We start from the raw sequence: 24,111 nt of genomic DNA, 5'->3' as shown, positions 1-24,111 counted from the left end.
TGCCTCTGCTGGACTCTGCTGGTGCAGATGAGTACAACCTTTCCTCTAAACCTGCCTTTTGTACTTACTAAGTGTTCTGTGAATACAGACCATAGCTACAGATGCAAAGTGCTTTGCACAGAGCACAGAGCCCTGTGTGGGCACAGGGCTGACAGATGTGATTATCTGGGCAGCACCAAGTGATGCCAAGCTCACCGGGCCAGGCCTCCCACCTCCTGTCCAGACTCCAGCCAATCTGTGCTGCCGCAGCCGCCTCAACACTGCATATGCGTGCTCTTTCCTGCTCCCAGCACCAGCTCCAAGCAGGCAGCCTTGCTCCTGAGAACTGCAAGGCAGACCCGCTGCAGCTCCTGTTCAGAAGCCTCTTCTGAAACAGGCCCTGGCCTGTTGGCATCCCAGCTCGTTGGCTAGTTCTGGTTCACTGGCAGCAGCTCAGCTCCCATGAAGCCCTCAAAGGCATCCCAGCACTATAGAAACAACCAGAGACATGCCAGCCAGTGCTACCTCTACCAGGAGTCCCTGCTGCTCAGGTGAGCCAGTCTCAGCCCTCCACTGGGCAGGTGTGTGAGGCAGGGGCAGGTGGTTCTCCAGAGCCAGAGACAAAGTCCCTATCCTGCTTGGTTCTTCTGCAGAACGACCTCAGGACCTCATTTCTCCAGGCTCTTGTACAATTGGGGTGACAACTTCAGCCTTGTATGCAGAGGGAGCGACTCTGCCTGCTGCATCTGGACCAGGAGGGCAGAATCTAAAATCCCATTCCCAATTGGCCTCCTTACGTTTTACCTGCTCTCTCTGTGTTACTCAGGCAGCAGTTTCAAGAGAGATCAGATAACATGTCTGTCATAATAAATAAGGTGTTTGTTGGAAAAGGTTTCAGGCCAGTTAGAAGTAGATGAGAGTTTGTAGGCAAAAACAACCTGAATTAGAGAACAAAAGAAATGTTTTCTCTTACTTCTAATAGCATAGATGAATTCTCTTATGCCCTCCTGAGAAGCTGTATCAGGATTAGCACGCTAATTGTTACCGGGAGTAAATGTTGCTACATGTAGGATTTCCAGGAAATATTTGCCCATGCACCCTTCTTAGTTAGTTTCGTACTTAGAGAAACTACCACCTGGTTCTGCCTCCGTATGTGAGGCTCAAAATAAATTGAAGTAGAGGGACGGGAGGGGTCTCTGGCTGACAAAATTCTGCCTGGTTTTTATTTTACCTTCACAGCTGGGGAGGGAGAAGCCTCTAAAATTAGCTGATTATTTCAATGATCCTAAAAACAAAATTGTTTCACCTACCAAGACTGCAGCTGCTACTCAGGAATTGAGTAGTACGTGAGCGCCTTTTGTCCCCTTTTGTGTCTTCTACTATCATTCACCTTGAGAAATAATTCTCCTCTGCTGACCCTCTGGAGGCAACAGAACACTGCCAAGCCCTCTCTCCACGTCTGAAGACCACCCCCACCCCCCGCCACACACACACACACACACACACACACTCTTCATACAGAGGACCCTGGGGCAGTGGGCTGCTGACATGCCAAGCCCTCTCTCCACCTCTGAAGACCCCCCGACACACACACACACACACACTCTTCCTACAGAGGACCCTGGGGCAGTGGGCTGCTGGCACTTTCAATCCCTCTCTACCTCTGCAGATACCCCCCCCACACACACACACACACTTCATATAGATGACCCTGAGGCAGTGGGCTGCTGACACTGCCAAGCCCTCTCTCTACCTCTGCAGACCCCACACACACACCCACACACTCTCTTCCTACAGAGGACCCTGGGGCAGTGGGCTGCTGACACTGCCAAGCCCTCCCTCCACCTCTACAGACCCCCCACACATACACACACTCTTCCTACAGAGGACCCTGGGACAGTGGGCTGCTGACACTTTCAATCCCTCTCTACTTCTGCAGATCCCCCCCCCCCCACACACACACACACTCTTCCTACAGAGGACCCTGGGGCAGTGGGCTGCTGACACTTTCAATCCCTCTCTACTTCTGCAGATCCCCCCCCACACACACACACACTTCCTACAGAGGACCCTGGGGCAGTGGGCTGCTGACACTGCCAAGCCCTCTCTCCACCTCTACAGACCCCCCACACATACACACACTCTTCCTATAGAGGACCCTGGGACAGTGGGCTGCTGACACTTTCAATCCCTCTCTACTTCTGCAGATCCCCCCCCACACACACACACACACACTTCATACAGAGGACCCTGGGGCAGTGGGCTGCTGACACTGCCAAGCCCTCCCTCCACCTCTACAGACCCCCCCCACATACACACACTCTTCCTACAGAGGACCCTGGGACAGTGGGCTGCTGACACTTTCAATCCCTCTCTACTTCTGCAGATCCCCCCCCACACACACACACACACACTCTTCCTACAGAGGACCCTGGGGCAGTGGGCTGCTGACACTTTCAATCCCTCTCTACTTCTGCAGATTTCAATCCCTCTCTACTTCTGCAGATCCCCCCCCACACACACACACACTTCCTACAGAGGACCCTGGGGCAGTGGGCTGCTGACACTGCCAAGCCCTCTCTCCACCTCTACAGACCCCCCACACATACACACACTCTTCCTATAGAGGACCCTGGGACAGTGGGCTGCTGACACTTTCAATCCCTCTCTACTTCTGCAGATCCCCCCACACACACACACACACTTCCTACAGAGGACCCTGGGGCAGTGGGCTGCTGACACTGCCAAGCCCTCTCTCTACCAGACCCCCCACACACACACATACACACTCATCATACAGAGGACCCTGGGGCAGTGGGCTGCTGACACTGCAAAGCCCTCTCTCCACCTCTGAAGACCCCCCCCCACACACACACACACACTTCACACAGATGACCCTGTGGCAGTGGGCTGCTGGTATGCCAAGCCCTTTTCTACCTCTGCAGATCCCCCCCCCACACACACACACACACATACTCTTCATAAAGATGACCCTGGGGCAGTGGACTGCTGACACAGCAAGCCCTTTTGTACCTCTGCAGAACCCCCCCACACACACTCATACTCTTCATACAGAGGACCCTGGGGCAGTGGGCTGCTCACATGCCAAGCTCTTTTCTACCTCTGCAGGACACCCCCCCCCACACACACACACACTCCTTATGCAGATGACCCTGGGGCAGTGGGCTGCTGAAGTTGCCCAGGACGAGATGATGATCTTTTCTGGAAGCAATTCTACTAATCCTATTTCCGCCTTAATACCCTGATCTGTTCAGTAGCTTGGATGACAGCTTTAATGCTGATGAAACAGGGGACAGCAATGACCCAGAACAAATCTTCCATAATATACAATTCCAGAAAGATCTTGTGGCAAACATTCGCTGCAGACCCTGGACCATGGGGCAGAAGTTGAGGGCACTGAGGTAAGGGCCTCCCCAGCCAATTTTGATGATCGTGAGTGTGCTTCCTGGAAACCACCCTGCCCTGACGGTGGGAATAAGGACCAAGACCCATGTGGATGACGCATCAATCACTCCCAGCATGACAGAGAAGACAGAGATGTCTGGGGGGTCTAGCTGGTCCAGATAGCCAGTGCCTCTGTGTGTGTGTGTGTTGAGAGCGTGTGTGTTGGTGGAGAAGGTTTCATCGTCTACCTTCTTTCCAAACACTAGATTTAACATTGTCTCCAAACTCACTGGAAACAAGGCAATAAATCAGAATTAAAAAGATGCTCATTTTAGCTGCTTGGCTATTAACTCCCTCGGGTGAAAAATATCTCTATGGCAAGTCAGGTTATTACCATGCTTAAGGTCTTATTGGAGAGTCTGTCTATATAAGAGCTAAGTGCTATAGATTTGAAGACAGGTTGCCTGAATTTGAATACCACCTCTATTAGTCTCCAGCCATGTGATACTAGGGGATTTTCTTAGTTTTTCTAAATACTAGTTCCTTTCTCTTTAAAGTTGAACTGATGTGAGAAATAGCCCTTACTTCCTGTAATATTGTTTCCAAAAATGTCAACTGCTGAACTGTTAAAAAACTCAAAATCTAGGCCAAGATGGGAGGCTCCCTTGAGCTTAGAAGATCGAGACTACCTGAGCAAGAGCCAGACCCTGTCTCTACTAAAATAGAAAACTTAGCTGGGAATTGTGGCAGGCACCTCTAGTCCCAGCTATGTGGGATGCTGAGGCAGGAGGATTGCTTAAAACCAGAAGTTTGAGGTTGCTGTGAGCTGTGACACCCGGGCACTCTACCCAGGGCGACAGAGTGAGACTTTGCCTCAAAAAAAAAAAAAAAGAAAAGAAAAAAGAAAGAAAGAAAAGAAAAAGAAAAAGAAATCCTCAAAATCTCTGGTTGCCCTCAGACCTGCTGAACCCAACTATGGGAGAGGCCCTGGCACTTTGCACACACATTCAGGATGAGTCTTTGCTAGAAGAATAAATGTGAGTGCTTAGCATTACATCTGGTGTAACAAACAGTCCCTCACTAAGAGTGAGTGGGGAATAATTAGGTCAAAGGACTCACAGCAAAGGGAGTTATCAGAGTAGCCATGGCTGTACCACTGAGCTGCTCTGCCCCATGGGATGGCCGCCTGGTGAAGTTCACCTACATCTGATCACTGGGCAGCACTGTGTGGGCAGAACCACTGTTGCATCTGGGTTTTTTTCTGGCCCTTCTCTAGATGCCAAGCAAATATCTCTTTATCTCCACAGCCACCTGTTAGGCTTTGGTTTCTTTCTCGTGGAATTGTTCCTGCCTTAGATTACCAGGGATTGGACTGTCCCTCAGACTGAGCAGCCTGCCCCCAAGTAGCTGCAGCAGACAGCTATCCTCCTGTGTCTGCCTTCCTTGTCTATTCCCAGCTATCATCATTTCCATTTCTTTGAATACAAATGGCATTATGTCCATTTTTCAGATGAGAAGACTGATACTCAGAGATATTAAAAGACCAACCCAAGTTGCACACATCTTCTGAGAGCTAGAATTAAGCTTTAAACCTAGGATTTCTGACTCCAAGTCAGAAAGTCCAACTTCTGTGTATTAAACACAGGGATTCCACCAAAGTGATCACTGGAACAATTAATCTGAAAAACAAAACCCACGTGTTCTAACAGGACTTTTAAATCATTCAAAATGATGATGATTAACTATTATCTGAAGGTGGCACCTGTGGCTCAGTGAGTAGGGTGCTGGCTTCAAACACCTATGGTGGTGGGTTCGAACCCAGCCCTGGCCAAAGTGCAACAAAAAATAGCCGGCGTTGTGGCAGGCACCTATAGTCCCAGCTACTCAGGAGGCTGAGGCAAGAGAATTGCCTAAGCCCAAGAGCTGGAGGTTGCTATGAGCTGTGACACCATGGCACTCTACTGAGGGTGATAAAGTGAGACTCTGTCTGTAAAAAATAAAAATAAAATTAACTATTATCCTAATAAGGAGAGGTTAAACCTCTTTTGCCTTGTGAGAAAAACAGAGCAAATGATAGCCTTTCTGTCAAGAATTGTCAGAAACCAAAGAACAGATCAGGCCATCTGTCACGTTGCTTGACCCCCAGACTCAGCCAGAGCACCAAAGTGGCCAACACTGGCCACACACCTGGCCAGCAGTCAGGGGCTCTGAGAAAGCAGCCTTCCCTCCAGGCACCTCCACCCGTCATCTCCCAGTCACATGTGTGTTCTCACCATCACCTGGAGAAGCTACCCTGTTTCCCCGAAAATAAGACAGTGTCTTATTTTAAGGTGTGCTCCCAAAGATGCCCTAGGTCTTATTTTCAGGGGACGTCTTATCTTTCCTGTAAGTAGGTCTTATTTTCAGAGGATGTCTTATTTTCAGGGAAACAGGGTACTAGAGCATCACGGCACTAACTAGACTCAGTGAGGCTCATCCTGTCACCTCTGTGGTGACAGGCAACACTGAACCCTGACTTCTTGGGAATCAAGGGAGCAGTGCCTGGCACAGATAGGGGCAGGCAAGCTGGCCCTGAGTCTGCAGCAAAAGCCACCCACCTTGGAGGACACTGCACACTCCTGTTTTCTATAGAAAAACACCTGATCACTCCCCACTGTGGTTGCCACCCCTCCTCTCTCCATCACTGTCTGTTTAGGGCGCTTTCATCTCCACTGGGCCTTGTAGGCAGCAACTCTATTACACACTTCTGTATTTTTCTATGCTTCACTCAAAGTAGGTGTGCAGAAAATGTCTTCAGGAAACAATAAATAAATACATAGATTAAATAAATACGTGTATACATTGTTACTTGATTTGGATGGGCTTTTTACCTTTTAGGGACTTGCAGCATGCAGCTCTACAGAGGTGGCCCCCAACATGGCAGTCACAGCATGCGGTGGGGGCGGGTTCACCCATCCCTGCTGCTGCCCTCACCCTTGCCTGAACCTCTGGTTCTCATCCGAGTGGACCCAGTGTACTGGCTGGGCTGTGCATAGGGGAATATTGCAATGGAGCGACAGGGAGAAAAGTCCAAAACCGAGCACTGGGGTTGGGTTGTGCTTTGAAGAAATCACCCTGTCTGCAGACAAGGGAATTGGTGTGGTCCTTGGATCTCCTAAGGAAGGACTCAGAACCAGGGAGTGTTCCTGGGAGGTTGACTGGGACATACATATGGGGACACCCACACAGGTAAACGTGTTGAATTAGCAAACTAACTGATCTAGAAGAACTGAGTTCTTCAATCCTGAGCGCAATGGAGCAGAGGGTGGCTGACCATTCCACAGTGAGGGTCTCTGTGTGCAGAGTGCTGTGAGATTGGGTGGCCTTGAAGGTAACATTCATCTCTCTAAGAGTCTTGGACTTCAGTCTGTCTGTGGAATTAACATTTATTTTCTAATCCTGTTGTTCATTTGGGTGTGGATTTAACTGACTATACCAATGACATCGGTTCGTTTTTTAGGATTGAACATTTAGGCAGGCTTATCAGGTCAACTCCACAAGGCTATTTTAAGGGCATTTGTTGGGGCTGACTCAGGCTGTTCACATCTGCATAGAAGTGACTTTCTTGTTCACATTGACCAGAACAGATTTTCTAAAGCTAGACCTGATTTGCACTTTTAAAGGTTTGACCTCAGGGGTAAGATTGGTAAGCAGAGAAGCTGAGAGGCAAGTGTCTCTCACTAGGGTTTCCAGAGAGAATTATTCCCAGCCAACCACCAGAATCAGGAAAGGGCGTTAAGAAATTCAGTTGTAATTTCGGTATGAAGCCATCATTTTGGATTGATTCATCAATTTAAGTGTTAAAGAAAAAACTTTTTAAGAGTTTTTTGTTTTCCAAAAGTTATAAAATGAAGCATGTACTTAACTCCATTCTCCCAGTTTCTTGTCCTGAATCATTCAGTGACCTATTCCTGTTGAATCTTTACATATTTTGTGAAAATTGTGTTCACGATTATTTTTTTCTTTTCTCAGACGAGCAAAAGACGTTGTACTGAAGTTTGAAGGGCGGCTGACCAGAACCCGAGGCTACCAGGCTGCAGGAGCAGAGGTGAGGAGCACACGTGCGGCCGCGCAGCCCCGCCCCCAGTCCCGCCTCCGCCCCGCCCCTCCGGCCGCCCCCGCCGCGCCCACTGCCACCGCCCCTCCCACTGCCACCGACCCCTCCAGTCCCGCCGCCGCGCCACGCCCCGACCCCGGACACCGTCCCGCCCCGCCCCGCCCCGCCTGCGGCCCCAGGAGGCAGAAATGGCCTTTGCCGTCATGTGTAGGTTGTGAGTGGCAGCATTGACAACTGTAGAACAGAATGACAAGCTGGAAAGTATGAATGTCGCAAAACATGGCTTTCTCAGATGCCATCACTTACCAATTATGTGACCTGAAGTAAGCCTAATTCATCAGGAAAGGGATGTCTTCCCTCGCGGGAATAATCCAGCCTCATTCCTGACTTAATCCCACTCACAAGTTTAGTTTTTAGTCACTGTATCCCTGGGTCCCCGCACACAGTTATGTCACTTATAATGAAAAGTTGCAGGCATATTCCAGGGCTCATTTTACAATCAGTGCTAAGGTTCTTGTTTTCTGTTGTTCCCGTTGAGTTACTTAGCATTAAACTTTGGCCTTCATTGAAATTATCTGTGTATAAAGGCCTCTCATAAGTGGTTAGGAAACAAAGAAGAAAATTACTTCTTCTTTAAAGTTTCCTACTCCCCAATATCTTCTATCTTTTGAAAGATTTCAGGTCAATCATTGTATAAATATATGATTTCCACAGCATAGAAATTGTAGTATGCAAACATTTTTTTATGTTCTACTTAATACCACAATATAAGGATTTGTCCATGTTGCTACATAGTTTTTTATACCTACTGTTTTTAATGATTGTGTAATATTCCATCAGATAAATGTATATTAATTTAATTAGCCTGCTCATGGATATTTAAGTTGCTCCTTTTTTTTGTTATTAATAATAATCTCACAAAGAACATCTTTGCAGATTGAGATTTTTCTATCTTCTTGAGTTCCTTTCTTAGGGTCAATGGTAGAACTGACGATGATCCACTTTTTCTAGCTCTTGATAAATATTTAAAGATTATTCTTCAAAAGCTTTGATAATTTATATTTCCAGCCCCAATGAAAGCAAGTATCTACAGTACAGTGGTTATCCTGTTCACCTACCACAGTGGAGAATGTTCTGGTCTCATAATATCTGCACCAACTTTGAACAATATCTATTTTTAAGTTTGTTATGGTATTTTAATAGACAAAAACTGACAGATGTACTTTTTATATATCATTACTCTATTGCCAGGGCTGGTTTCCTACTCCTGGGTTCAAGCAATCCTCCCACCTCAGCCTCTCAAGTAGCTGGGACTTTAGGTGTGAACCACCACACCCAGCTTTAAAACAAAAATATTCTTAATAAAGTTTAAATTAAAGCTGGTCATAAATTTGACATGTCTAAAAAATTATAAAATATCAAAGAATTCCTAAGGTCTGCCTTGGCATTCTTCCTTCTTACTCTTCACAAAACCTTTCTGAAAATTCTAATTTATTTTTTTGACCCAACCCACCTGTGAATCCTGATGCCTGTCATACTATGATAGAGCTTGTGGAATAAATTATCTTTTTATAAGCATATGTGGGGCCCAGCCCTCTTCTTGCTTTCTCTAAATTAGTTCTGTAAAAAGCTATAGGAAAACATCTGTGAAATAATTCAAGGTCCTTCACTTGAGCTCAGATGACCTGGAATATATGTAACAATGAAAAGGTATTGGGAATTATTGGTCTTGTAATATTTGCACCAATTTTAACTTATGTCTATATTTTAAGTTTGATATTTTAACAGACAAAAACTGACATATGTACTTTTTTATACCTTCGATCTCTTACCCAGGCTGGTCTCCAACTCCTGGGCTCAAGCAATCCTCCTACCTCAGCCTCCCACAGAGTATTTTATTTTATTTTATTTTTTTGAGATCAAGTCTTGCGCCGTTGCCCAGGGCTAAAGTGCCATGGTTTCAGCCTAGCTCACAGCCACTTCAAACTCCTGGGTTCAAGTGATCCTCCCACCTCGGACTTCTAGGATTACAGGTGTGAGCCATGGCACCAAGTATAGTTTTTCAAATGACAAAAGCAATTCAGCTTTTTCTCTCATGCCTCTCTCCTCCACCACCTCTTGTAAAATGCCCAGCTCTTGCCAGCCATCTGTTGCTGGCTGTTCTCCGCTCTAGAAAGCTACTCTTCCAGTTCATTTATTTAAGTACTATTTTTTTTCATTCAAGTTTTACCTCAAGTATGACTCCCCACCCCCATACCTCCTTATTTAAAAGAGGCTTCTCAGCCAGACCCTGTGGTTCACACTTATAATCCCAGAGTTGTGGGAGGCTGAGGTGGGAAGATTGCTTGAGGCCAGGAGTTTGAGAACTGCCTGGAAAAAATGAGGAAACCCAGTCTACAAAAATAAAGTTAGCTGGGTGTGGTGGCACACACTTGGGGGTTCAGGCTAGAGGATCACTCCAGCCTAGGGCAACACATCGAGACCCTGGATCTAATAAATAAATAAATAAATAATAGATGAATAGCCTGGCACAGTGCCTCATGCCTGTAATCCCAACCTCCTGGGAGACCGAGGTGAGAGGATTGCGTGAGCTTAGGAGTTCAAGACCAGACTGAGCAAGAGTAAGATCCCATCTCTAAAACTAGCCAGGCATTGTGGCAGGTGTCCGTAGTCCTAACAACTCAGAAGTCTGAGGCAAGAGGATCACTTGACGCTCGGCACCTGTAGCTCAGTGATTAGGGCACCAGCCACATGCACAGGGACTGATAGGTTGGAATCTGGCCAGAGCCTGTTAAATAACAATGACAACTACAAAAAATAAAAATAAAAATAGCCAGGTGTTATGGCGGGCACCTGTAGTCCCAGCTACTTGGGAGGCTGAGGCAAAAGAATCACTAAAGCCCAAGAGTTTGAGGTTGCTGTGAGCTGTGACACCAATAGCAGTCTACCAAGGGCAACATAGTGAGATTCTGTCTCAAAAAAAAAAAAAAGAGAGAGAGAATCACTTGAAGCTAGGACTTTGAGGTTGCTGTGAACTATGACACCACAGCAGTCTACCCAGGGCGACAGAATGAGACTGTCTAAAAATAATTAATGAATTAATTAATAAAAGAAATGTGTCCCACAGGCCTGATGGACTGTGTTCCACTGTGGTTCTGACTTTTTGAGGCTGCCTTCCCTCTAGCTGAATGCAGACTTCGTACCAGCTGGCATCTTGGTCACTGTCTGCATCCACGGGAAGACACAGTCTAGGTGCCCAGTATATGCTACAAGTAAATAGACTCTTCCTACACTTTCATTCATGTTTTTAGAATACATTTATTCCAGATGAATGTATATGTCTTTCTAAAACATGAGTTTGTTCTTAGTTACTAAAATTCAATTATCCAACCCCACAAATAGGACCTATTTCTTTCAAGTTTGATTTTGCTTTGCTTTTTTTTTTTTTTTTTTTTTTTTGAGACAGAGTCTCCCTATGCTGCCCTCAGTAGAGTGCTTTGGCATCACAGCTGAGAGCAACCTCCAACTCTTGGGCTTAAGAGATTCTCTTGCCACAGCCTCCCTACTAGCTGGAACTATAGTTGCCTGTTACAAAACCCAGCTATTTTCTGTTGCAGTTGTCATTGTCGTTTAGCAGGCCCAGGCAGAGTTTGATCACACCTACCTCAGTGTATATGGCTAACGGCCATATAACAACTGAGCTACTGGCACCAAGCCTGCTTTGCTCTTAAAATCATGAATTATTCTAACTATTAAGGCTTTGACACAAAGATTTGGTGCAAATCATCAAAGAAGCATGGCATTTTTTCCCATGCCTTACTAAACCTCGGTCATCAACAAATCACCTTTTCAATCACATTTGCCTCTAAGAAGCTCTGTTAGGCAAAGCTATCGTAGACTCTCTCACCACCAGAATGAATCCAGGGGCCATTCAACTAGTGTTATCGAAGTTTGGCGGTCCTGGCTTCTCAAGCGCCAAAGACTAGGAGAGGAGACTTTGCTTCTCCCACTTGTAAAAGCTACACTGTTTTACCTACTTTGTGTATTGAAATTCTCATACAATTTTAAACAAAAAGAGCACACTGAATAACACTAATTGAATCTTACTTCTCCTTGTACAGATGCAAAACAGAATCTCAAGGAAAGATAATAACTTTCCCTGGGCATAGTAAGGAAGGAGTGGAACCAGAGCTAGGACTCTGGGTTCTGGCCATCTGCCCAGTATATCTTAGATGTCAGGACTTTAAAATGGGCCACAGACTCAAATGCTTTCCAACACCAGCGCTTGCCAGAGGATGTTGGAGCACCTCTCCCTCCAGACTCTACTGGGGATAAATGATCAGAAAGGGTGGTCTTTCCTTCTATGCCCTAGGATTGGTGGCGGGGGTGGGGTGGGGATTTGCACATTGGAAGGCTGCATTAATTTAGCTGTAATCAAATAAGGCCACATTCAAGAAATTTCAATTAATAGTTAAAAATATGCATTGTTTTATACACATATAAATGCTATGTACTGATAATTTCTAAAAATAAAAACTATTTGTTCATTTTAAAGTTAAGTAACCTTTCTACTTGAGAGGCTGTAGGAGAAAGATCAGTTAACTCAGGAGTTTGAAGTTGCTATGAGCTATGATGATACGTTGGCACTTTAGCCTGGGAAACAGAATGAGATTCTGTCTCAAAAAAGAAAAAAAGCGGGGAGGGGGAAGTAACATTTTAATGACCTTGAGGTGTCTGCTTTCCGTTAGAAAGCATTTGAGTATCTGGTTGCAGTGTGGAGGTCTGCAGTTTCAGTTGATTCTCTGGAGGGGTGTCCGTCCTTTGTGACCTTAAGGGTGTCTTTATACGGATTAGGTAGGAGAATGTAGATTTGCAGCAATAAGTGGTTCAAATGCAAGAGAGCATTTTTAGAGCATGTTACCGAAGGAGTGGGTACTGTGGGTACTGCAATTTTCTGTATTTCAGTTGGATCTTTCTCAGCATCAAACAATAACTTTAAAATGTCATCTACTGAGAGCTCAGTCAGTTCCATCTATGGTTCTTCAAGTGCCTTGGTTAGTGATATGGACCAGGTGAGGCTGAAATGCTAATTTGAGGGATGGCCTGGTTCTCAAAGTCAGTGAATCTTTTATTGTATTCTCCAATTGATAGGTCTGTAACAGCTGTGTATTCTTCCAATGATTCACATATATTGCCCTGCTCATCAATGACCTTTGCTAAACTTCAGATGAAAATATTCATCTGAAATTTCCTTTTGAAGAAGTGTTTTGAAAAAAGGTCAAACTTTTTGAAATGCTTGGATTTTTTGGTACGTGTCATACTCAAGTCATTTGACGTGGTATTGCACATATAACTATCGGTTCTTGCAGAGATAAAATTTTGGCTAACACCTGTCCCTGCAGTAGCCAGCGCCCTTTAAAAATGATGAGGCAAATCCACACGGAATACTTACGGGTTTAGCACGTTACAAAACTGGCCATGCCATGTTGCATTTGCATGAATATAGTTAACAATACTCACAACTTGTCGGAAAGCACTTAAAATAGCTGCTTTAGCACAGAGATTTTGCTAATGCGAGGTACAATGCGAAGAAATGAGTCCATCTGGAGCTGTTAATACTTTTTCTAACGTATGCAACAAACCCTTCATGTTTTTCCATCCCTTGTCTGTACATACTGCATTTACCAAATTCAGTCCAACTTCACAACATTCATCCTAAAAGTTGTTGAAGATATCTATTAACTGTGTTCTGTTAACAACAGTGCACAAAAAAGTAACTCTTCACAGCAAAGAAAATTTTCTGTTAAGACCTGAATGAAGTCTAAAGCCTGCACAGATATGAACACGTTCATGGAATAAAAAAGAAAGTAAAAACTAAACAAAACAAAACAAAAGCAAACAACAAAAAAGCCTGCATCAAGTCAGAAGTATCAGTGCATTCATCCAAAGGGACCACATAATACATATTTTCCTTTTGAAGTCCTGCATGAAGTTGTTCTTTTAAGTTGAAATCTAATTCATGTTCCTGATCAGTTATGGTTCTTTTTGAAAGAGGCAGCTGTTTGTACTTTGAAATGTTATGGTATCTAAGCATGCTACCACTCTGACAATGCTTTCTTTCTCAATTTCTACATCACTGAAAGGCTTCCTTTCTTCCCTGGTACATAAACTCTAAGTTGTTTCTGTAGCATTATTGCTTTCAAGTCCTATTGCTACTAGAAAGAATTGTCTTTGTCTTTTAATTTCTGCAATACAACCTTCCACTCCTCTCCACCTAATTTAAAATACTGGTGGTCCTTATGAGTGTTCTAATGCTGATGAGCATTGTTTGTCTTTAATGTTGATGTTGCAGTATCACAAAGCAAGCAAATCATCTTATTTTTAGCAGAAACAAGATAACACCACATTTCCTAATCCATCCTCATTAAAAATCTGTTTTCTTCCTTCAGCGTTCTCTCGGTCTTCTTTGACATCATGGGCTGTAAAGCAGACAGAATTTAAAAAATATTGTCAAGCTGCGAAACTATTAAAAAAATTCCACTTCAAACTGAAACACAGTGCCCTGTTGTCAAAATCTGATCACAGACTGGTGTACTTGACCCCCATAAACTCTCACCAACCAGCCTTGTGTGGTAGTGGCACCAGTCAGGTGGGGGAAGTCAGAAATCAGTCAGGAGTATAGCAGCCCATAAATTTAGTCCTTATGGTTTACTGGTGTTGTAATTATGCCAGTCACTCTGAGAGGATTATTTCATTGAAACTTATTTTACTCTTTGGTATTTGAAATACCTTCATTTTAAAAATTAAATAAAAGTGCAAAAGGCGAACAAAAATGTATTAATAAAAATGAAACAATTTGTTATTAAAATTTGGATTCAGTCAAAAGGCAGCATTTAGGGACTAGAAAGCCACAGGTTCCCTACCCTGCTCTAGGACATAAGCCAGGTGAACAAATCAAGATAATGCAAGGTAGGCTATGGTAAACATTATAAGAGAAAGCAGAAAGTATCACATGGGGAGCTCACAGAATTTATTTCTCACTACAGAGAATCTGTGTTCATGGGAGTTGGCTTTCAAATCATGAACAAAATATGAACAAGTCCAACTTCTGATAACGTTCAGAGTTTCATTTGCAAGCAGCCGTTCTGGCCTTAGCAGACACATCCAGAATGACATTCCATGTGTGTCTGCGTCAGGACCCTGTGCTGTCTTGCAGTTCAGAATGTTGTAATTGCATTTGTAATCCCTCTTTCTGCAGTGATGTCATTTACTTCCAGCACAAGCCCAGATCGTTTGTGGGTTAAAATGTACAACCTGCCCACTTTGTTGGAGAGCAGAGCTGGTATCAGGGCACATTTTTCTTTATTCTCCTTTGAGGAAAAAAAAATCTTACTCTTAGCAATTGCGTCTTAAATCAATAATACAAATTTCCAAACCATAACAGGCTAGGAAATTATCTCCGCAACAAGATGCAAGGCATACAACAGTGAGTGGAGCAGGCCTCATTTTTAGGGTGGGCTATAGATTCTTGGTCCTTTAGCAAGAATAGAGAAGTTTGTTAGCTAGTGGATTCTCAGGCCCCACCCTCAGAGCTATCTCAAGTCTATGGTGGATTCAAGTATTTAGACATCATTCCTTGAGTAATTCCCACTGTTCTTAGTCTTTGCATCACGAACAGTTTGAGCAAGTCAGGATGTGACCCTAGAGAGGATGAAGCTCAATACAGCAGACTCCAAGGCGCAGAGCCCAGAGCAGGTATCTGCTCACCAGGTCAGGAGCCCAGAGAGGCAAGGGGGCTACTTTTGTCCTAGAGTTGCTTACCAGCCTATGAAGCCACAAACAAAGGTAGCAGGGGATATGTTTATGGGTCCACTCTCCAAGTAGAGCCCTACAGCCACACAGCCTTGCCCTCTTCATGAACATGAAAGGCTCTAATCCTGCCTCTCTTTCCCAGCTCTGGCGGAAATTTGCTCGTGTTGCCTGTAACTTCATGGTCATCTTCATTCCCTGGGAAATGAGAATAAAGAAAATTGAGAGTAAGTGTTTGCACCTACGGGGGGAATGCCGTGATCATGGCCGACCCACAGCTGGGTCACCAGGCTCCACCTGGGATGATGGGAGAGAAGACACAATGTCTGTCCCCACCACCTCCCAGGGTGGGAACAGTCCCAGGCATGTAACTGTTCTCCCCCAGTTCATTCCTTTAGTCAGACACAACCTGAACCCCCAGAAGATCAAGTGAAAACCTACAAGGATGAATGAGAGGGTAGCACAGGCAACTGCAAAGTGCAAATACAAAAATCTGCATTTTCATAGATATGACTGTGACCATTTAGAAAATAGGTGCTAAAAAATAAATAAATCACACCCACAATCCCACTTACAAACACACACACAAAATGCCAAAAATAAAAGAAAACAATAAATCCAAAATAAAGAAAACCAAAAGATTGAACCAGAGGATAGAAAATCTTGTAAAGAGAAATAGGGAAATTTAATATTTCAAAGATGTTGATTTTCCCAAAGTCATCTTCAAGTGTAATACAATTTCAATAAAAATCCAAATGTACTGTTTTTAGTATTCAACAAAATGATCATAAAACTTACATAGAAAAGAAACATCTAAGAATCTAATGAAAAAACTTTTTAAAGGAAAATTCAAATGAGGTTGCATAACCAAAACATTAAAATATATTCTAAAAGCTACAAGAATTGAAAGAGTATGACATAGTGCAGCAAGTGATGGACAAATCAAAAAACTAAGCAAAGAGTTCAGGAACACAGAAGAAGGCACACCATGTGTGATGATTATTAGAGCCAAACCAAATTACTCCACAAAAACTGCTGAAACAGTTGATCTAACTGTTTTGAGAGAAAGTTTAATTCCCTCACTTTAAAATTCCATTAAATATTTAAATATTCAATAGGAAGCGTTTAAATACATGATAGAAAACCATGAAAGAATTTAAGAAAATAGAGATGATGTTATCAGAGAATGGAGACCTATCAAATCATAAAAGTGAAAAAAGGAATCATTGCAGACAGTATTATTATACTAGTTACCTACATAAAAAATTTATGTATATGAAAAATAAAATTGGCCCTGGGCACAGTGGCTCATGCCTGTAGGCCCAGCACTCTGGGAGGTCAAGGCAGGTGGATCATTTGAGCTTCAGGTCTTGAGACCAACCTGAGCAAGAGCGAGACCCCATCTCCACTTAAAATAGAAAAACTAGGCAGGTGGGTTGGGTGCCTATAGTCCCAGCTACTAAGGAAGCTGAGGCAAGAGTCACTTGAGCCCAAGAGTCTGAGGTTGCTGTTAGCTGTGACACAACCGCACTCTACCGAGGGTGACAGAGTAAGACTCTGTCTCAAATAAAGCCAAAACAAAACAAAAAATAAAGCTATAATTTAGATGACCAATTGGGAAAAACATTTTCAATATTTAAATTGAATTAAGCACTTTCATACACAGCTCGTGGGAATCTCAATTGGGACAGTATCTCCAGAGGAAATTTATAATATGTAACAAAAGTCTGCAAAATGTTTATGTCCTTTGATAAAATGCTTCTATTTCCTAAGAACCAAGGAAAATAATCAGGAAACTACAGCACGCTTCATGACCAAGTCTTGATGGATGCTGCTGGCTCCCCACTCCAGTCCTCTTTCCCCAGCTGGCCCCTTTCCCCATCTGCTCCGGGTGCAGACTGCTCCACATGCCAGTTGCTCCCTTCTCTAGGGAATTGCCCTTGGCTGACCAGATGTGAGGCACATGTCACCCCATCCCCACAGCCCACCTGCAGCCTAGACCCAAAGACTTATCTACAGGGGGGCATTCAAGTCTGATCCCTGGCTCCACGTGGGGCTGACCCCGTGGGGCAGTTCAAGTTCCATAGCTCCTCTTGGGGCCAGACTGAGCCAGGCTCCAGCAGAGATGATATCCTTGCTTGGCTCTTTCCACTGATTCTCCCCACTGCTCCCACCCACCCTCCTGAGAGCACCTCCTCCATCAATCTTGCGCAGCTAAGTAAATCCCTTTCTCAAGCCCTGCTTCTAGGAAATCTGACCTTAGGCAAGATTTATTTATTACAGAACTACTTGCCCTGCTGAAGGGCTGAAAACTTCCTAAATGTCAAGTGACATTTAGGGATGGGTTAAATAAATGATGGAAAATTCACATTGACAAAACAATTAAATTCATCTTGTAAAACAATACTTTTGGCACAAGAAAATATTTGCAATATATTGATAATGGAAAATGCATGCTGTAGAGCGATGCCAACTTTATACAAAATGTTATAAGTATATAATAATAATGGAGTGTTACACTAAAAGTTTAAAATAACTCTAGTAGTGATTTCAATTTAGGGGTCTTAGAATAGGTTATTTTTTGTTGTTGTTGTTATTCTTGTGATGTTTTATGTCTTTCTACTTACGACAAATGTAAACTAGACCTGAAATAAGAATTCAAGAGATTTTTGAGTATCACACAAATCCACCTACTCCAGAAGGTGGTGAAATTACCAACTTCATTCTCATCTAACTTCTGTGCTCCCAGATTTTCTCAATCGCAATTTTTTACTATGCTTTTACTTTGGAATGAGCTCAGGTGTATAGAAAAGTCACAGAGAGTGCTCCCCTGTTTCCCCTGTTGAGAGAGCCAGTTTCCCTTGTTGTTAACATCTAGCAAATTGTTCAACTTGAAATTGGGCAAAAGGACATTGAGAAAAATCCTTAGAATTCTCAAAAATAATACAAAACAGAAAACGAATATATCAAATTCTCAAAAGATGCTGACACTTCTTAACATACATGAAATATTATGAATTTGTCAGTCTATGTTTTGACTATACCATATTTTTGTTTTTTATTTTTATTTCAGGTTAATCTGAGAGTACAGATGATTGTGTGTGAGGTTACAATGTTTGTGTTTGTTAGGTAAGGTCCATGTTGTAGCCGTGCCCCACACCCAGGAAGTGTGCCCTATTCCTTACATTGTGCCCATTGTCAGAGCACACCAATCCCCTCCCTCCCCCACCCTCCCCCCAACTTAAATTAAATTGAGTTTTTCTCTTGTGTACGTGTGTACTAGTTCATCTATTGGCTTCATATTAGTACTGAGTACACTGGATACTTGCTTTTCCATTCTTGTGTACTTTTCAAAAGAAAATGTTCTCCAACTCTATCCAAGTTAATACAAAAGATGTAAAGTGTCCATCTTTTATACATATACCACAGTTTGTTAATCCATTCCCAGGTTGATAGGCAGGTAAGGCCCTTTTAGATGAGGATGTCATCAGAGAGATGATTACCAAATGGTATTTTAGGCAGACTGAGGATTTTCCTGCATATAGACCTAGTGGATGTTCATGGGCATCTTGAGCCATGGAAGCTGTCACTGGGGAGGAGCGCCCTGACTGGTACCACGACGGCGTTCTCACGCTGTGTCCTGCTGATGTTACACACAATGGCGCTCTTAGTGGGGGCTTTTCACCCTCTGAGCACTTTGCATGACCTGATCTCATGGTCTTGTCTTTCTTCAGGTCATTTTGGATCTGGTGTGGCCTCCTATTTCATATTCTTGAGATGGTTGTTTGGGATCAATATTGTGCTCACTGTCATGACAGGTGCTTTCATTGTGATTCCAGAGGTAAGAACTGTTTCAGGAGAGAAAAAAGCCCCATGTGTTAAGAAGAGAAGGTAAAGCCTCAACATAAAACGACCTCCCTCATTACCTGGTAGGAAGGGCCTTGTGTGTGTTGAAACAGAGTTCACACGCTTTATCTGTAAAGACCCATGGAGTAAATATTTCAGGCCTTGTTGCCCATTTGGTCTCTGTCACAACTACTCAAAGCTGCCACATCCTGCAGAAGCAGCCACAGACAATACACCAACCGGAGAGGGTGGCTGTGTTTCAATAAAATTTTATTTGTGGATATTGAAATTTGAATTTTATATCATTTTTATGTGTCGCAAAATATTATTCTTTTTATTTTTCCCCCCATCTTTTTAAAAATCCAAAAACTATCCTTAGCTCTTGGGCCAGAAGGAGGTAATGGGCTGGATTTGGCTTATTTGCAACCCTCTGTTAACATAAAGCCCGTTTTTCAACTAAACTTCATCCTCACACTATAAATGGGCCATTTCCCATGCTATCATAAGAATCTTGGGACTTCTATAACCCACCCATAGAATCCATGTCTAGCCCCAAAAGAGCACACCCGGACTCTGATGAGGCAAAAGTACACTGGCTCCCCATTGTGTGTATTCAATGAAAGACCAGAGAAGCCCACCCCCTGGAGAGCTCATGTGTGCCTCCCCTTTTCTCCTGGTCCCCTTTGCCCTGGAAGACCACATGACACCTTTTCCTCTCTCCCCAGCTGATTGCAGGCCAGCCTTTTGGAAGCACAGCCAGGAAGACCATCCCCAAGGAGCACGTTGCCTCGGCCCAAGACCTGGACACCGTCTGGTCCCTGGGGGTGAGGTTGACGCTCGGCCTCACCTATCCTGAGGGAGAGGTGAATGGGCCACTGTTCTGGGACCTGGGGATCAGAAATGACACTAAGCCTTCTGTTTGCAGGGATACCTCCAGTACTCAGTCCTGTTCTATGGCTACTACGGCAGGGAGCGGAGGATCGGGAGAGCTGGCTACCGGCTGCCCTTGGCGTATTTCCTGGTGGGGATGGCAGTGTTTGCTTACAGTTTCATCATTCTCTTAAAAAAGTATGACAGCTGTATTTCTCAAAATATGTTTCAAGGATCATGATATGTATGATCTCATTTAATCTTGTTGGTAATTCGGTAATGTTAAAGCAAAACTAACCTCATCCATTTTGCAGATGAAGAGACCAAGGCTAAAAGAGGTAGGTCCACTTTGAACCATGTTTGTACTGACCAAACACTTCCTGCTTGGGCAGGTTCTGCGTTGGGCCTGAAGAGACAAGAATCCTGTAGACATATAATTCAAGAATTATGCATTAGCTGTACCAATAGAGAGATAAACGTGATCTAGTTGACCGAGTTTGCAGGAAGCAAAACGTCCTCCTATCTGTATGTTTGCCTGAGACCTAGCTACAAACTCTGCAAAGGCCAGGCTTGCAGCTGACCCCTGCACTTGACCACAGACAGGAGGCCCCCAGCTGGAGTTAAGAGTGCTGCCCCACCCGGCATCAGACTTGCAGCAACTCACCACAGCCCCTCCCTGGCCTCATCTGTAAAATGTGTAGGTTGGCTCAGGAAATCACCAGGTTTCTTTCCAGCTTAACCTGTGACCGTGTAGGAGCTAGAAAAATGCAGACCCACAGTGGAGGGCTCCAAACCCCAGGGAGAACTTAGGCCCCACCCATTTGGCTCCCAGCTGCTTCTGTCTGATTTGGACGACCACCCCTCACCACTGCCCCCACATGGCATGTTAGCAAATGCAGATAGAAGAGTTTAAAAACAAGACTGTAAACAAGTAAATAAACAAAACTTGAGAAGGTGCACAGTGACTTGGGGGCTCTAGTTTTCCCAAAGCTTTCTAGCTCAGTTCCTGGTGGCCTCGAGGCCCCTCCTGGAAGACTCGGGACCTTTACCAGATGTTACAATTTAAGAGACAAATCAGGGCATATCAGGGCAAACTATGGCCCATGGGCCACATGTGGCAGTGTGATTATATTTGTTCCTGTTTGTGTGTGTGTGTGTGTGTGTGTGTGTGTGTGTGTGTGTTTTACTTCAATGTAGATACGTGCAGTGTGCATAGGAATTTGTTCATAGTTTTTTATTTTTTAAACTATAGTCCGGCCCTCCAACAGTCTGAGGGACAGTGAACTGGCCTCCTGTTTAAAAAGTTTGAGGACCCCTGGTAAAGGGCAAGAAGCGTCCCCTGAGGAGGGACCAGGATTCCTGCTTTCAAATACCTACAGGAATGCTGTGTGCTAGAGGGACTCAGCATGTTCCATGGGGTCCCAGGGTCAGAGACCCCACGAGAAGATTGATTCAGCTTAAAGGAAAGCATTTCATTTCATGATCATAGTTACATAGCAGCTGGGAAGAGCAGAGTCCCCAGGGGACACACACCTGCAGTGACTGGCTGGCCACCGCAGTGCTGGGACTCCTTGTCAGATGAACTGGCACAACAATGGGCCACTGCCATTTTTACGCTGCTCAGAAGTGTGGGCTGGGGGCACAGGTGTGGGCAGGAATCCAGCTGGTGCTCTGCTTGACCAGTGGTGACCTGACAAGCTGTGTCCACCCAGCAGGGGTAGCTTTTTCTAATTCACACAATTCCCCCCAGTCCATGGACAATCATATCCCTCCTATGACCCCCCGCAGGATGGCTAAGAACTCTCGCATGAGCCTTGCCAGCGCTTCCAATGAAAACTACACCTTCTGCTGGTGGGTGTTTTGTGCCTGGGATTACCTCATTGGAAACCCAGAGGCTGCAGAGAGCAAGACGGCCGCCATTGTGAACAGCATCAGGGTGAGTCAGTGAGCCTGTCTGGGCGGGGGGCACTGTGGGGTCCAGACTCTGTAGACCACTGCATGTCAGTTCTAAGCTGCTCGCCATCCAGGCAGCTGTTTACACAGGGAGGTAGGCATGCCCCAGGACAGGCACCAGATGACCCATGGAGTGTGGACAGAACATTGGGAAACTTCTTTTTTTCAATTTTTTTATTACATCCTTTAAATGTTTCAGTTTGTATATTTTTGTTAACTTTACATAATGGGTTATTACCATATTATATATATTTTACCTGAAAAGGAACAAATACATAACTGTGGGGACTATAGATTTTATTTTTAACTTAGAAGAAGATAATACAATCCACGTTATCCAAAGATTTGTGTTTCCTGAACTACACAGACAACTACCCCTATTTTGAGAAAAAAGCAATTATTTAGATAATTTGAACTATCATACCCTTACTATTTTCACTCCCTCTTCCCAGTCCCCAATTTCATTTTCTCAATTGCTTCTTAGATAATTAACAGCAAATTCATTTATTATCAGGAGAATCTTACAGAATAAAGTCTTAGACATTGAAGACATCTTGACTTACTGGGTACACTGTTCCTACTGATTTCTGATTAATATTGATGCTAAGTTTTGAATGCTATTTATGTTTGTCCTTAAAGGAGGCCATACTGGAAGAACAGGAAAAGAAGAAAAGCAAAAACCTGTAGGTATTAATGCGCCTCATGTTCAAAGCATTGATCAGTTTTGTTTCAACTCAGTACAAAACTTACAAGATTATATCTGACTTTCCCAGTTGTCAGGCAGCTCCCCTTTCTTCTTCATGTCTCTCCTAGTAACGTGATCCGTGGAACTTGACAGATCCTGCGACAGGGCAGAGGTCTGAAGCTGACCAGTTTCTGACTCTTTTGCTTAGATAACAAAGGAGGTATTTTGAACACCAGCTTCTAGTTTGCTAAACGAAGCAAATACGTGAATGTCATTAGGACTCGTTCTATTTAGAAAAAGGTCCCTGAAGTTGTAAGACACAGATATTACCTGGTTTGTGTTCACAAGTTTTCTCAGACAATTTTTAAGCTTCTGAGTTCTTCTCAAGATCTCAAGTGCTACCCTACTGAGCGTGAGGCCCCTTTCATCAGAGAGCTGGTGAGAAAGAGGGCCACTCCCAGGAAGGGGCAATGGCCCGGTCCTCGTGGGGACAGACACATCTGCCTGTCCCAGATCACAGTTAGTGCCTATGGTGTAGAAAGCTCCTTCTGAGGACTGCTGCATTAAAGGACATGAGGAATGGAGACACACCCAGCCTCTGAGACAGTGACAGGGAGCGAGGGCAGTTGTACTGGGAAGGGCTGTCCACAGGCAGTCAGAAAATGTATTCTAGCCTCCTTGTCATGAGTGTCCACGAACACTCTTGACCTTGTGAACCTGTACCCCCAACCTATAAAATGAAAGAATGGGATTCTACCCTCTGGTTCTGTATCTGTGGTTCCTCTCCACCAGAATTAGTCATAATAATAATACAGTGCGCCATGTTTTTATTTTTACCAAGCAAGGTGACATTTAGCATTTCATTTGGGAGTGAAGTTCCCCATTGTACAGATGAAGGGCCAGGACACATGGAGAGGGAGGTGTCGCAACCTGCGTGGGGTCCCCAGCAGGTGAAACTTCACGTTCCTCCAGCCCCTATGCTGGGGGGGGCAGGGCCATGCAGGCTGCCTCAGGGTGCACAATGTGCCCCCTGCTGGTGTCTACTGCTTGGTGGGATCATCCTCTGAGGCTACAGTGTGTGGTACCCACAGGTCCCGGTCAGTACTCATCTAAGCCAGGCTAAGAAGCTGGGTGCAGACTGGGAGTTCATGCTCATGGCATTCTCTGGACCTCAGGGAATGGGATAAATGCTCCTGTCCTTCACACTGGGCAGATGGTTCTGAGAAGCGTTTCATAGGTCTCTCGGAAGGGCTTGCCGATGCCTTTGGCAGCAGCCACCTCCACCACATGCCCCTGCACTGATGGCTGCACTGCCCCAGGCTGCACCTCTGTTTTCTGGGGTCACTTCCCAAATGAACTACCTGCAAAAAGGCTTATAGTTCTCTTTTCAGGCTCCAACATTGGCAGAAGACAACTTAAAAATAAGACAATTGAAACCAGACATTGGCTGTCTTCTGGTGTCAGAAGC

General features: G+C 44.4%; 1 protein-coding gene across 1 annotated transcript in view; it reads left to right on the top strand.

Annotated features, from left to right (window-relative positions):
• Nucleotides 1-441: 441 nt before the first annotated feature.
• The window catches only part of LOC128589139 (transmembrane channel-like protein 3), a 49,636-nt gene continuing 25,966 nt past the window's right edge, over nt 442-24,111 (top strand). Inside the window, 9 exon segments of the mRNA XM_053596061.1 lie at nt 442-530; nt 3,255-3,401; nt 7,396-7,471; nt 15,435-15,516; nt 19,024-19,130; nt 19,861-19,959; nt 20,061-20,203; nt 21,794-21,941; nt 22,598-22,641. Coding sequence (XP_053452036.1) covers nt 442-530; nt 3,255-3,401; nt 7,396-7,471; nt 15,435-15,516; nt 19,024-19,130; nt 19,861-19,959; nt 20,061-20,203; nt 21,794-21,941; nt 22,598-22,641 — 935 coding nt within the window.

Source organism: Nycticebus coucang, chromosome 6 (assembly GCF_027406575.1).
Source record: "Nycticebus coucang isolate mNycCou1 chromosome 6, mNycCou1.pri, whole genome shotgun sequence".
Taxonomy (NCBI): Eukaryota; Metazoa; Chordata; class Mammalia; order Primates; family Lorisidae; genus Nycticebus; species Nycticebus coucang.
Note: the sequence above shows the minus strand (reverse complement) of the source record. Positions and strands in the feature narration are given on the sequence as shown.